Below are 12,678 nucleotides of genomic sequence, written 5' to 3'. Positions count from 1 at the left end.
GTCAATCTGGGTGTTGCAGAGATGTTCACTGTTTCTTACATGTGATGAACGGAAAATTGATGGTTTGTTGATGTTTCGCTTGACTATTCCTATGTGGATAGTATATAATAATGTGACTATAAACCAGATCTTGTGGCTGTATGAGGTAGACAACGGTAACTATAGCCGCCTCCAATAGCAGTCTGACGCTAAAAAGAAAAAAAGAAAAATAAGAGTAGGGATGGGTCTTAGCCTCCATGAAAACACCAAACGCCTTCAGTCCTAACCGCGGACTCTCTTGTGGGGTGCCAGGTAGCAAAATGATATAAAAGAATGACTGGTATAACCCCGACTCCAAAAAGGCCCAAACCCCGTGATACATAGGAAAGAAATATGACAAAGAAAGTAATGTTCAGTGATGCAAGACCTATCACTTGCCCAGATCTATACGGGAGAACATGGATGCAAGGTCGTCTGCATCGGGATTGCCGTCGAATATTTCTCTGACGGCATATGGAGCAGGCGGGGACTGGTCCGGTTGATACGGCCTGCCAGTTGGCAAGGTTGATGACCACTAAGATCCACGGGCCTGCCGACGCCTGTTCGTCCGGTATCCATCGCTCGAGGAAATATAATTCGAATCTGTCCAGGCCCGTTGACATGGCCTATTCTGGGCATCTTCACATGTCGCTTCTGACCGCTGCCCCTGGCATCCTTCACGACGCTTCCAAGTGTTGGTAATCCAATTTGTCGCCTGACGGACTTCGTTCCCACTCAAATCAGCGAGTGCTCGCATGCTACGTTGTTCTTCTTGTCTCCTCAGTCTTTTCTGCTTCAGGGCCTGACGCTCAATCAAATATTTTTCCGGCAGTTGCGCAAGGAGCTCCGGATCTCCATAATGATAATCCTGTCCCTTCTACGAGACTATGATGTGGTTGAAATGGCCCGGGACCTTGAGGCGGCATTTCTCGCAGTCTGCTCGGTATCCTATACTGAATGACTTCTTCATACCCCCATGCAGCGTCCAGTTGTTGACAGTGTGACGAGAGCGCGTGTGACCCTTCTTAGACGGCGATGGACTGCCCTCTCGTTGCTGGTGTACCTGCTGGTATTGATGCAGATTGGGATGCTCCTGAGGAGGTGACGAAGGTGCAGTGGGACTTTCACTGCGGAGGTACATTGGCAGCTCCATTACTGAGGAAGAGCGCTGCGCCATGTAGGGAAAGCTTCCTTGACAGTCCAGCACCATGTTAGGGCTGCTCATCTCCTCACCACCGCTTTCACTAATGGGTGATGGTAAGGGACGGTTATGCACCAAATTCCAGTCGGCCATGGCGGCGGACGAGTGTTCAAGAGACCGAGGAATTGTACGATCACGGACTGCGGTCGGCGAAACGGCTGGGGATGAAGAGAAGCCATCTGTTCGGTCATGTCCTTGGCTCTGGAAAGCGTTGCCACCAGCAGCACCCCAGTTGCCTCCCTTGACCTGCGCTGCGAAGCTGGGTAGTATGGGTGTCGGCATCCGGCCGTTTTGGTTGTCACCGCCACAATCACTATCCATCATCATGTCCATGTCCGCGTTGGCGCCATGCGAGTATTCTTGGCCAACGGGGCCGCTGGAGGTGGATGACCATGGCGAAAAACTAGGCTGGGCCTGTTCCTGTTGTTGCTGAGCATAGGCTGCCTGCTGAGCGTAGCAGCTTCCGAGGAATGCATCGCCATTTTCCGACGTGAAGTTGTGTGGCTTGACATTCAAAGATTCGGGAGATGAGAAGGTTGTGTCTGGGTCGAAGCTTGGTCGCGAGGCAGTGCGCAGTGGAAGAGTTTGTATGCGCTTCTATAGAAAGTGACAAAATAGGAGTCAGTAACTATAATTTAATCCGACGATTGGAAAAGTAGCCGTTTCAACGGTTTTGGTGGCGGTATGCTTCGACAAGTCTATACTTTCGAGGGGGATGAGTGCGAAACCACCGAGGTAGATTGACCAAATTGGGAAGTTGCTTACATTCCGGTGCTCAGTGAAGCCAATTTGGCAGCTCTCCGTCGCCTCATCATCCCTACCCCGCTTCAGGGACATCAACCCGAGCGGGTTGGCCATTTGACCCTGGGAGTGGAACATTTCGGTTGAAAAAGGTTGAAATGCCTGTTTGGTAGACGTATACTAAGGTATACAAGTATACAGTTGCGCCGGGTAGAAAGAGACAAGAGTGCAACCCGGCTGCTTTGCTGTACAATACTCGATCTGTCGGCTGTGGCTGAGTGAGTGGTTGTAGCAGTAATGTCTATCAACCAAGCGCGATTGGCCGAGGATGCGCGGGGGTTGCCGAAAAAGAGAGTTGTTTGGTTATTGACTGATTGACCCTGAATAATGGTGAAAAGTCGAGGTGGATTAATGAGTGTTGGTCTTTGTTGCGGCAGTTCAAGATTAGATCTGATCAGATCAAGTCGGGGTATAAAAGTAAAACGAGGGCGAATAAGGTGAATTGCTGTCAGCAGGCAACAGTAACCCCTGGCAGTGGTTGTATGTAGATTTTAGTTCCTCGCGCAGCTGCAGGAAGGAGGCTGGGCTGGAAGTTTGGTCTCGGATTCGTTGGTTGGGATGACGCAACAAGAAAGTGAATAGGTAAGTTAGGTGGTCGGGGAAAACGGCAGGCAGCTGCCAGTAAGCTGTCTTTCAAAAAAAAGACTCTAACAGAAACCGTCGAAGAATTATTAAAAGCAGTTAACAAATACAAGGGAACTATGATGGTATATAAAAACAAGAACAGGCACAGAGATATAGATAGAGAGGAACAGATACGAAATAGAAGAAGAGAAAATAAACAAAAAAGAAAGAATAAAAAGACTGTCAATTGCAAATGTGTGGAAATTCGATATTCGAAAGCTGAAAACGAAGGCTGGTTTGACTTTTGGCCAGCGCAGCTGAGCTAGAGAGAAAGGCTGGGTTGCAGCACGGGAAAAAAGAGGGCGCACGCTGCTGATCGCGGAACCACAGTGGGAATGTGTGAACCACCGAGGCTTGATAAGATAAACGAAGGTTAATAACGCCAACAGTTGGCTTTTGGCAATTAGTAAAGGGCAGCGATGGAAGTAAATAAGACGGACAAAGGGAAAGAATTATTTCGATTCAGTTTTAGTATAACAATGATTACGAAGTAGAATGCTGAGAAGAAAATGATGTAGTCGGCCAGGATGTGTGTGTGTGTGTGTGTTTTTTTTTTTTTTTTCTTACGCAACGTACGTCGACCTGGCCTCGTAGCCCCTTTCTCGTGGCTCCCACCAACAACTGACTAAACAAGGCCCTAGGGACTGGGATGCGCCTCATCTTCGCTTGTTTTCTTCGCCGCGGAGGGAGCTATGGGGCTTTGCCAAGCTACGACGAAAGGGAGGGGTCCAACGCCACGACACGACAACCCAACCCTATGAGACGGCACGACACGACAAAGACAACTGACATAAGTACTTTGTGGCTCTGGTGCCCCGGAAAGAAATCCCGGTAGCTCGTTCAAGTTCTCCTTTGGGGATGCGCAACCGGGCAATTGGTCCCCATGCTCCTGGGGCGGATGTCAGTGCGTTTCCCAATTAATGCCAACACCAACAGCGGCATGGACTCAACCCACAGAAGCGGTGCGTTTCAGAATTGCTTCATGAGAGCCAGCAAGAAGTTTAGTTTTCCCAAAAAGTAGTCCTAGACGAGTCTAGAATATGCACGAAATTGTCAAGACCCCGGGAAAAGTTACAGAGAATCTTCACGTTCGTCCAAAGATTGTTCGGTGGGATAAAAGAGCTCAAAGGCCATTGTGATTCAGAAACAACATCAGACCCGACTCGACCTTTTTTTGGTTTGTTCTAGATCCGCAATATGGCTTTGAAAGGTCTGCGCCGAATGTACTCGTGGGCCGTAGTTGCGGCAGTTGTCGAAAACATGTTGGCAAACTCGTGTACAATGATCCATGCCACAATTTTGATGTTCTGTACGTTTTGTTTCAGTGGCAAACGGGATCTTCCAATGGAGCGAAGCCTCTGTTAAGCAAACGAAGGAGTCAGGTAATTAAGCAATTGCGTTGTTCAAAGCTTTTATATTATATTCCGTCCCTTAGCGTCGCCATTTGTCAGTTACATTATGCATCTTCTGCGATGGATATTATGCAGGCACGCACCGCAAGCTGGTCGATCTACACGGACAAATTAGTGGAAGTTGGATTCTTAAGCATCAAGCCTACAGGTAAACTCAACAGACAAGGTGCGGCTTGCATTGCGGCTACTGCACGTCAACAACCGTATATTCCGTAGAGATATCTTCCTAAATACTTTGATCAACTCAAAACCTCACAAGACTTCTACCGTACAGTGTAGAGTGGTGCTCGAGGAATTATAAACCTATTGTAGTTTACTCTGTATATTCAAGCTCTGACAACTCCATCTACTTTGAACACGTGGAAGTCTCGTCTTAAAAGTTCATATCTGCCGCAGTCACTACAATCTTGATTTGATCGGTTACCAACCATTTACTTAAGTTATGTCATCCGGTTCTTGCAGCCGTCGTCCCGAAAGTAAAACTGCAAAGATTTTGCTACGCACGGCACTGATCGCCACCTTCTCGGAACTCATAACCCTTGGAAGCAATGGATTCCCCCATGAGCAAAACTAGACTCCGCTGTCGGACCCACCTAGCTTCCTTATGGCTTCCTACCCTGTACCGTCAAGTTGCAACGCATATTCTGTATGCACTATGCAGCCAGTGAACCCCAGTCCCAAAGGCGGTGAAAATTCCAAGCCCTTTTCAGCCAACCATAACGGCTCAATTACGATTAGTGGGGCAGAATCTCATGCTGCCCGCTTCGGAGCGTCATCAGCTCATCCCACTTTGGAGGGGCTGAAAAGCTTACCTGCCGCTCCGGAGGGAGGTCCACCGACTTTGAGTTGTCAGCGTCACAGGCCGTATATCGGCGGCGACTGTTTGGACTTTTTTTTTTGTCCTCTAGTCGACATGGCCAAGAACAAGAGTGTAGATAAGATTAGTTTCAATAGCAGCATAAAGTTTTAGCGTAGCATGCATGTTTCATAGGAATCAGATCCAACAATTATCATATGTTCTCGCACGATCATCGAGACAAAGCAGGTTGGTTCGACAGAACAGTGCCACTAATAATATCCATTTAAAGCATTTAAAGGTACCTCAATAAACGCAAGGGCTGTGGATCTATCCTAGAAAGTTTTCTGCACCAAGCTACGTGCAAGGGACTGACTGAGTCACTACAGCTTTTGTGCCTTGTCCTTCGTTGACATTTTACTCAACAAAGGTGCTCAAATTGGCATCCGCGTCAGATTTGTTTCTATAACACCACACGAATAGCCCATAACTGGGGGGGATACCTAGCAAACCCGGTAGATATCTGAGCTTGATCTGAACAGCTTTTCATTGAAATTGGACAACAAGTAAAATGTCGAACGGAGCGAACTTGGTGCCTGCCCAGGCCGTCTTTGACGATACTAGAGGTACAGTCTGATAATCCTCGATTGATATTTTGTTTCTCAGCCCCGATACTGGACCTTCAGGGCGTTGCAAAGAGATCTGGCATCTACACTTCAAGATCAGGCATCTAACCAAAAATGCACTTCAATCGCTTCAATAAAGTCCTGGGCCAGGACCCTCTTCTCCCTCCTCAGATCTTGATGGAGGAGATCCCAATCACCAAAGCCGCTCTCGAGACAGTCGTTCGCGGCCGCCAGGAAGCGGTCGCTTGCGTTATTGGCCACGACGATCGTCTCCTCGTCATCGTGGGACCTTGCTCGATCCATGACCCGGTGACCGCCCTCGAATACTGCCAGCGTCTCAAAGTCGTGGCCGACAAGCTCTCTAATGACCTCTGCATCGTCATGCGCGCCTACCTCGAAAAGCCCAGGACCACGGTGGGCTGGAAGGGTCTGATCAACGACCCCGATATCGACCAGACTTTCAAAATCAACAAGGGACTGCGCATTTCGCGCCAGATTTTCTGCGATCTGACCTCGGCCGGTATGCCCATCGCCAGCGAGATGCTCGATACCATTTCTCCTCAGTTCCTGGCCGATTTGATCTCGGTTGGTGCTATTGGTGCCCGCACGACTGAAAGCCAATTGCACCGAGAGTTGGCATCCGGTCTTTCGTTCCCTGTGGGATTCAAGAACGGAACTGACGGTAACCTCGGTGTCGCGATTGACGCCATCGGAGCTGCCGCCTCGAAGCATTCATTCATGGGTGTGACCAAGCAGGGTCTTGCTGCCATCACCCGGACGGCGGGCAACCAGCACGGTTTCGTCATCCTGAGGGGTGGTACTAAGGGTCCCAACTTTGACAAGGCTAGCGTTCAGGCTGCCAAGGAGACTCTGATTAAGAAGGGTCAGAAGCAGGCCATTATGATCGACTGCTCGCATGGTAAGAAGCCCCGTCCTGTTTGTCCCTATGACACAATTTGTATTCTGTTAGATCTTCACTAACATGAGAATTGGTAGGCAACTCCAACAAGGACCACCGCAACCAACCCAAGGTTGCCAAGGCCATTGGTGACCAGCTGCGCGAGGGCGAGAGGTCTATCATTGGCGTCATGATCGAGTCCAACATCAACGAGGGCAACCAGAAGGTGCCACCCGAGGGCCCCTCTGGTCTCAAGAAGGGTGTCAGCATCACCGACGCCTGCATCGACTGGGACAGCACAGTTGCGGTCCTAGAGGATCTGGCCGATGCCGTTAGAGTGCGGAGGAGTCTCTACCCCCAGGACCGTAACGGACACAAGGAGGACAGACTAGCAACCCCCCTGGAGGAGGACTAAGCTAGCATCTTGCTTCCGCCTGACGACAAGAGTGCAAATATGAAGTCAGTCCAGCGATAGGTTGATGCAGTATTTTCTAGAGAATATGTGAAGTAATCACTAGAATGGGTACTGCAATGGTGATAGACAAAAAATAATTGGGGGTGGGGAAGGAATGAAGGAATGAAGGAATGAAGAATGAGGTCAAAAAATAGTTTGAAACTAGAGGGCCTGGGATAAGTGAAAAAGGAAGGGGCGAGTGCTTAGTATCAATAAAAGAACGAATTAACTGCTTGGGGCTCTGCGTGGAGATAAAACATTGGTATCGGTCTGTATCGGCTTACAAGGGGTAATTATTTATCCTTGGAGAAAAGTAATGCCTGCCTCCCTGGTTAGGCAAAATAAGCGGTCAATCCACTTGAAATGGATAGCAGTGTTGTGCAGTATACATGCCTAAGATGAGGTTTGTCCTGGCAATGGGCTACTACACACTTGTTTCGGGGGTTGACGTACTCTTTAGTAGGAAGGGGATACATGATTATGTGTCTTGTTTGGCGCCTTAATCATGCCTATCTGGGGAAAACCTTAGCGTATGCCGTAGTACAAGTCCTCAGGTAGTGAGAAGCATATCAATGCCAGGATAAAAAATAAAATAAAAATAAAATACAATTTCGGCGGTCCCGTCAAGTAGGCTGAGCCCAAGACATACCTGGGAGAATCGTCACCACGTCAAAATACTGAAAACGAAACAGTACGATCAAGTATATGATTGATGAGCGCTCGGACAAGATGAAGTCAATAGGAATCAAAGACGAAGGTCCAGCCATTAAAAATAACCCTAAACCCCCCTTCATCATCGCCCTGCCGCCCTGACCCCCGAGCTCATCCCCTCTCCTTGATCCGCATCACCATCGACATAGACAAAATCCCCCCTATCACCCTGCCCTGCACCGGCACCACCACCACCACCACCCCTCCTAGACGCCCCCACACCGCCGGACCTGCCGACACTGCCAACAGGCACGCCGATGCCCATCCCCCCAGCGGCGTCGCGCCTATGCTGCTGGTGCTCGAGGGCGCGCTTCAGGCCAGCCCAGCCCAGCAGGCCACCGGTGCCTAGGATGAAAGCCCAAACGATGAGCTGATCCTTGCGCGAGTCGCGGGAGAAGCACTGCGTCACCACGTCCTTCTCCTCGGCGCCCTTGCAGATGGGCAGGTTGTATTGCAGGCAGAAGGCGCGATTGCACTGGGTGCAAGAGGACGAGGCGGCGCGCGGTAGGAGCACCGCTGGCTTCTTTTGGCCGTCGGGGCTGTCGGTGGGCATCACGGCGGTGGCTGTTGCCGTCGCTGTCGCCGTCCCCGTCGGCTGGGGCCCAGGCGGGGGGTTTGCTGGCACGTGACCCGTGCCGAGCGGGATGATGGTGCTATTCTTGAAGCAGGTGCATTTGCAGAATGTCGGTGGTGCTGAGGAGGGGATAGAGAGGCTGATTAGCTTGGGAGAATGGGACCAGTGTCAATGTTCGGGGTAGGCTTTATGTATGGAACTCACAGCTTGCCACGAGAGTGACGAATGCAACCACCAACAAGGCTAATATAGCTATTCGGGCCATTGATGTGGAATATAAATGTTGTGGCGAAACCTGAGGTGCAAGCTCAGGAATTTGAGGACTGGATGCTTTCGTATCACAGACTTGAATGAAGCGGAATTATCCAGTTGGACGCCATCGCGACAGCTTGTTTGAAGCGAAGTCGGATTATTGCCAGGGGACCCCTACCAAGCAATACTAATTCTAGAGCGGTACCGCAGGGGTGATACATGCCTCAGGCACCAATACACGGCGCGCCTTGGAGCTCCACCCAAATTTTCTAGACCAGAGCTTTGCTGGTTGTCAAAGAAGCGCTCCAAAGAAGGTCAATCGACGACGTCAAGCAAATCGTCGCCAAATACAACAATTCATAAAAAGCAGCCATGAGGCGATTGGCAAGATTACGACCCGCCTCGGGGCTCCTGGCGCAGGCGCAGCCCCAGACACCCTCGATCGCCAGCAACATTCGATGCCTTGCCGCCGCCCAGAGCACCAGCAACAGCAGCACCAGCCGTACTTTTTCCACAAGCCCGCCGAGGCCACTACGGAGCAGCCGGGCGCAATGTCAGAAGGAGGAGGCTCCCGTTGCAGAGGTCATTGCAGAAGCTGTCCCTGTTGAGACCTACGTACCAGAGCCGACATTCGTCCTGCCGCCGGAACCTGAATGGGCACCTCATGCCGACTCGGTGCCGGACCCGAACTACAAGCCCGCTTCATCCCTGGACGAACTGCAAGAGGTCGGCGGCCTGGAAGGGTGGTGGGAGGTTGAAGAGCACTGGAACGGCACCAAGCCGGCCTTCACGCCCTTTTTCGCCGGCAGCCACAAGATCTGGGACGCCAAGCTGCTCGAGGGCATCGCGAGGAGGGCGGTCGCCGAGGCGCTGGTCGTTAGGGAGGCGATTGAGCAGGGTGTCGAGGTGCCGAGGACGTGGGCCGTCGGCGACAAGGACGCCGCCGTGAGGGCCATGACGCTCAAGATTGAGGTGGACGCCGAGAGGGAGCCCAAGGCGTGCAACGAGGTCGAGGCCAAGGCGGTGCTCGAGGACATTATTCGCACGGGGGAGGTCGCTGCCCCTTTGACTGAACAGGTCGAGGGGCGTGAGCTGGTTGCTGGTATGGATTCGGCGGAAACGGCTCAGGTTCTTGAGACCGTTGGCAAGCAATGGAAAGAGATTGCTCTGACAGACCTGAAGTTCAAGTTTATGGTACGCTGACATGCCCACATCAACCTCATATTTTGTGCTTCATTTTTGGATAAACTAACATCATCTCACATACTGCAGGTCACGAAGCGTATCCAGCAACTCTCGGGTCACATTCTGACCGACCACAAGTACTGGGGCAAAGGACACGTCGATTCCCTCGTCAAAAGCCTCATCAAGAGGCCTAGGCCGGCCAAGCTGGCAGACGAACTCAAGATGAAGTCGGAGCTGCTGGACCTGCCCAACGTCAAGGTTCACGACCGCCGCCACACTCGCGTCGACAAGCACAAGGAAGCAGGAAGGTGGAAGGTCATCGTACGGGAGCTCGAGAAGCGCAACCTCCCAGTTCTTGGGGATGGCAAGTACGGAAGGAGCGTGGAAAGGAGCTGGATTATGGGCGGAGCCTAGAAAGGATTTTCTTGTGGGCTTTGCGGCTATGGGATTATCTTGATGCGGGTTCCGGCTGTCTGTACAAAACATCCTACCAAGAGACATCGCGTTCCATATGTCAATGGAACATTGTATAGGGTAATTGTAACATATATAGAGTGTTTCAATAGAAACTTCATGTCACCAATGGAGCAAGAAATTGCCATGAGTATCGTCGGCCGTCACGCCCTGGTAAGGGACAACAGGAAGAATAGCAATCGTGTGTAAACCCCTTGATTCACCTCGCTTTCGTAAGATGGCCAACTGCGAAGTGGAAAGCAGAAGCACGTGGAACAAGACGCAAAGCACGGCCACTTAACGCAGATGGCAAGACAGGTATCTGTGTTCGGCATGTCAGCACTATGCAACCTGGCATTGAGACTTGAAGTGACAAAGCTTACTTTTGAACCATGATGTGTGTTTTCAGCATATCACCAGAATCACAAGAGGTTTCTATGCCTGCGGTGGATTTTAATGTGGTCTGATAATATATGGCTCATAAAATATACAAACAGTTTCATCAAAGGCTTTGTATTATTCTTCAACGTAGGACCTCACATTAAGCTTTCTATGGGTATCTTATATTATCTCTCTTATCCGTTTTCCAAGCCAATCAACTCAAAGAGTTGGATAGACACAGACTACATCTATGTAGTAAGTCCTGGGTTTTGGCTTCCATATAGCGACATCTGAACGAAGAATAGAGGGGAATGATCTCAACACGAGGCATGCAGGTGATTCTTACCACTTACCTGGCTGCCTCATTTTGTCCTGTTATGGCATATTTGTTCTTGTTATCTGCCATGCATAAAGGGACGCAATGCAGCTCTTGGCGGCGGTCAGGTTTCCTCCTGTGTATGTTTGAGCATAAGCATAGAACGCAGCAAGAGAAATGCCATGAACCTTTTCAAGCATAAAAAAAAGAGACCCAGATGCATGATGTGCTTCCGTTTCGTTTGATCTGATATCATCTTTAATCTGATGTTGCCATGAGCGTTTGTTTTTTTCCCTTCGAAACTGTCAATGTTTAGCCTAGTCTAGATATAATTAGTTTTGCGAAATTCCTACCACAAAGACCAATCCGAAAAAGAAAAAAAAAGACACAACGTTTAGTAACCGTATTCGCTGTAATGTTTTGCATTTCTTACACAATTCATGCCCTTCATTCCCTCACAAACAGTCCGGCCATCCCCATTCCGGTGCCTATGCACATGCTGACGACACCCACCTCACCACCGTCCCTCTTGAGACCGTGCATCAGAGTCGCCGTCATCCTGGCACCTGTGGCACCCAGAGGGTGACCCAAGGCGATGGCACCACCGTCGGGGTTGACCCTGCCCTCGGCCCACTCCTTCTCCAGCCCCAACTCCCTCAGGCAGTAGAGGGCCTGGCTGGCAAAGGCCTCGTTGATCTCCCACCTCTGCACGTCCTTGTTCTCCAAGCCGAGCTGACCCAGCAGTTTGGGGATGGCGATGGCCGGGCCGACGCCCATCTCGTCGGGCTTGCAGCCGGCCACGCTCGCGGCGACGAACTTGCCCATGATGGAATCCGTCAGGCCCAGCTTCTCGGCCGTGCTCCGGCGCAGCAGCAGCGTCGCCGCCGCGCCGTCGCTCACCTGCGACGAGTTGCCCGCCGTGCTGGTGCCGTCGGCCTTGAACGCCGGCTTGAGCGTCGCGAGCTTCTCCACCGTGACGCCCTTCCTGACGCCGTCGTCCCGGGTGACTGTCACGTCCTGGATCTCCCCGACGGGGTTGCCGGCCTTGTCGACATCCTGGAAGCGGGTGCGGACGGGGACGATCTCGGCGTCGAAGTGGCCGGCGTCCTGGGCGGCGGCGGCGCGGCGGTGCGACTCGGCAGCCATGGCGTCCTGGTCGGCGCGCGAGACGCCGTAGCGGGCCGCGACGTTCTCCGAGGTCAGGCCCATGGGCATGACGCAGTCCCTGGCGTCCTTGACGGTGTCGGTCTCGGAGCGGAGGGCGGGCCACATGTCGACGGGGATGGCGCGGCTGCCGTAGTTGCGCGTCATGCTCTCCATGCCCGCGGCCACGCCGACCGAGATGAAGTCGCCGCGGATGGCGTTGGCGGTGGACGCGATGGCCTGCAGACTACTGGCGCAGGCGCGGTTGATGGTGTGCAGGCTCGTGCTGGCCGTGTCGTAGCCGACGTGGTTCAGGGCGGCGCGGGCGGCCTTGGAACCGCCCAGCTCGGAGAGGACTACGCCGACGGCGACATCCTCGACGGCGGAGGCCGGGAGGGAAGGGTTCGCGTCGAGGGTGGCGCGGAGGACGGTGGCGAGGAGCTCCTCGGGATAGGCATCCTTAAGATGGCCGCGGTTGGAGCGGGTTATGGGAGTTCGGAGGGATGATAGGATGACGACGTCGTTTGGTGACTTGGTGAGCACCGCCCGGATGCCGCGAGGGAGTACGGACATGTTTTCTGAGTGTCGGGTGCTGGGAGTGGGAGAGACGGTTATGATCGGCTCCGGTGTCGGCACAAAAGGGTATTTGCTTGGGGGAGACAAGCTTGTGGTGCCTACCTGTTTTGTTTTTTGTCCGTACAATTCCAAAATGCACACAGACACTATGGACGGACAATCAATTCAATGAAGAAAATGCTGGATAGTGTAAAACTGATATTCTCTAGAAAAGAGAGTTGACTACATGAAGTAGAAACCAAACAAGATCAAAGAAA

General features: G+C 51.8%; 5 protein-coding genes across 5 annotated transcripts; 2 read left to right on the top strand and 3 right to left on the bottom strand.

Moving 5' to 3' along the window:
* Window positions 1–58: 58 nt before the first annotated feature.
* Window positions 59–3,165, bottom strand: PgNI_11968 (uncharacterized protein). The gene is made up of 2 exons (XM_031131926.1): window positions 1,985–3,165; window positions 59–1,816 (listed from the first exon to the last, which is right to left on the bottom strand). The coding sequence occupies exons 1-2, from the start codon at window positions 2,096–2,098 to the stop codon at window positions 896–898; spliced, it is 1,035 nt and encodes a 344-aa protein (XP_030977349.1). The 5' UTR covers window positions 2,099–3,165; the 3' UTR covers window positions 59–895.
* Window positions 3,166–5,034: 1,869 nt separating this feature from the next.
* Window positions 5,035–7,123, top strand: PgNI_11967 (uncharacterized protein). Its single transcript, XM_031131925.1, has 3 exons — window positions 5,035–5,478; window positions 5,618–6,397; window positions 6,475–7,123. The coding sequence occupies exons 1-3, from the start codon at window positions 5,424–5,426 to the stop codon at window positions 6,789–6,791; spliced, it is 1,152 nt and encodes a 383-aa protein (XP_030977352.1). The 5' UTR covers window positions 5,035–5,423; the 3' UTR covers window positions 6,792–7,123.
* Window positions 7,124–7,623: 500 nt separating this feature from the next.
* Window positions 7,624–8,499, bottom strand: PgNI_11966 (uncharacterized protein; the record flags this gene model as incomplete). The annotated part of the gene is made up of 2 exons (XM_031131924.1): window positions 8,320–8,499; window positions 7,624–8,234 (listed from the first exon to the last, which is right to left on the bottom strand). The coding sequence occupies exons 1-2, from the start codon at window positions 8,378–8,380 to the stop codon at window positions 7,624–7,626; spliced, it is 672 nt and encodes a 223-aa protein (XP_030977351.1). The 5' UTR covers window positions 8,381–8,499.
* Window positions 8,500–8,674: 175 nt separating this feature from the next.
* Window positions 8,675–10,135, top strand: PgNI_11965 (uncharacterized protein). The gene is made up of 2 exons (XM_031131923.1): window positions 8,675–9,561; window positions 9,640–10,135. The coding sequence occupies exons 1-2, from the start codon at window positions 8,740–8,742 to the stop codon at window positions 9,964–9,966; spliced, it is 1,149 nt and encodes a 382-aa protein (XP_030977354.1). The 5' UTR covers window positions 8,675–8,739; the 3' UTR covers window positions 9,967–10,135.
* A 1,014-nt stretch (window positions 10,136–11,149) lies between these two features.
* Window positions 11,150–12,418, bottom strand: PgNI_11964 (uncharacterized protein; the record flags this gene model as incomplete). Its single annotated transcript, XM_031131922.1, has 1 exon — window positions 11,150–12,418. One exon carries the CDS (start codon window positions 12,416–12,418, stop codon window positions 11,150–11,152), a length of 1,269 nt encoding a protein of 422 aa, XP_030977353.1.
* Window positions 12,419–12,678: the final 260 nt, after the last annotated feature.

Source organism: Pyricularia grisea, assembly GCF_004355905.1.
Source record: "Pyricularia grisea strain NI907 chromosome Unknown Pyricularia_grisea_NI907_Scaffold_8, whole genome shotgun sequence".
Taxonomy (NCBI): domain Eukaryota; kingdom Fungi; phylum Ascomycota; class Sordariomycetes; order Magnaporthales; family Pyriculariaceae; genus Pyricularia; species Pyricularia grisea.
The sequence above is the reverse complement of the archived record's forward strand: the minus strand, read 5'-3'. Positions and strand labels throughout refer to the sequence as shown.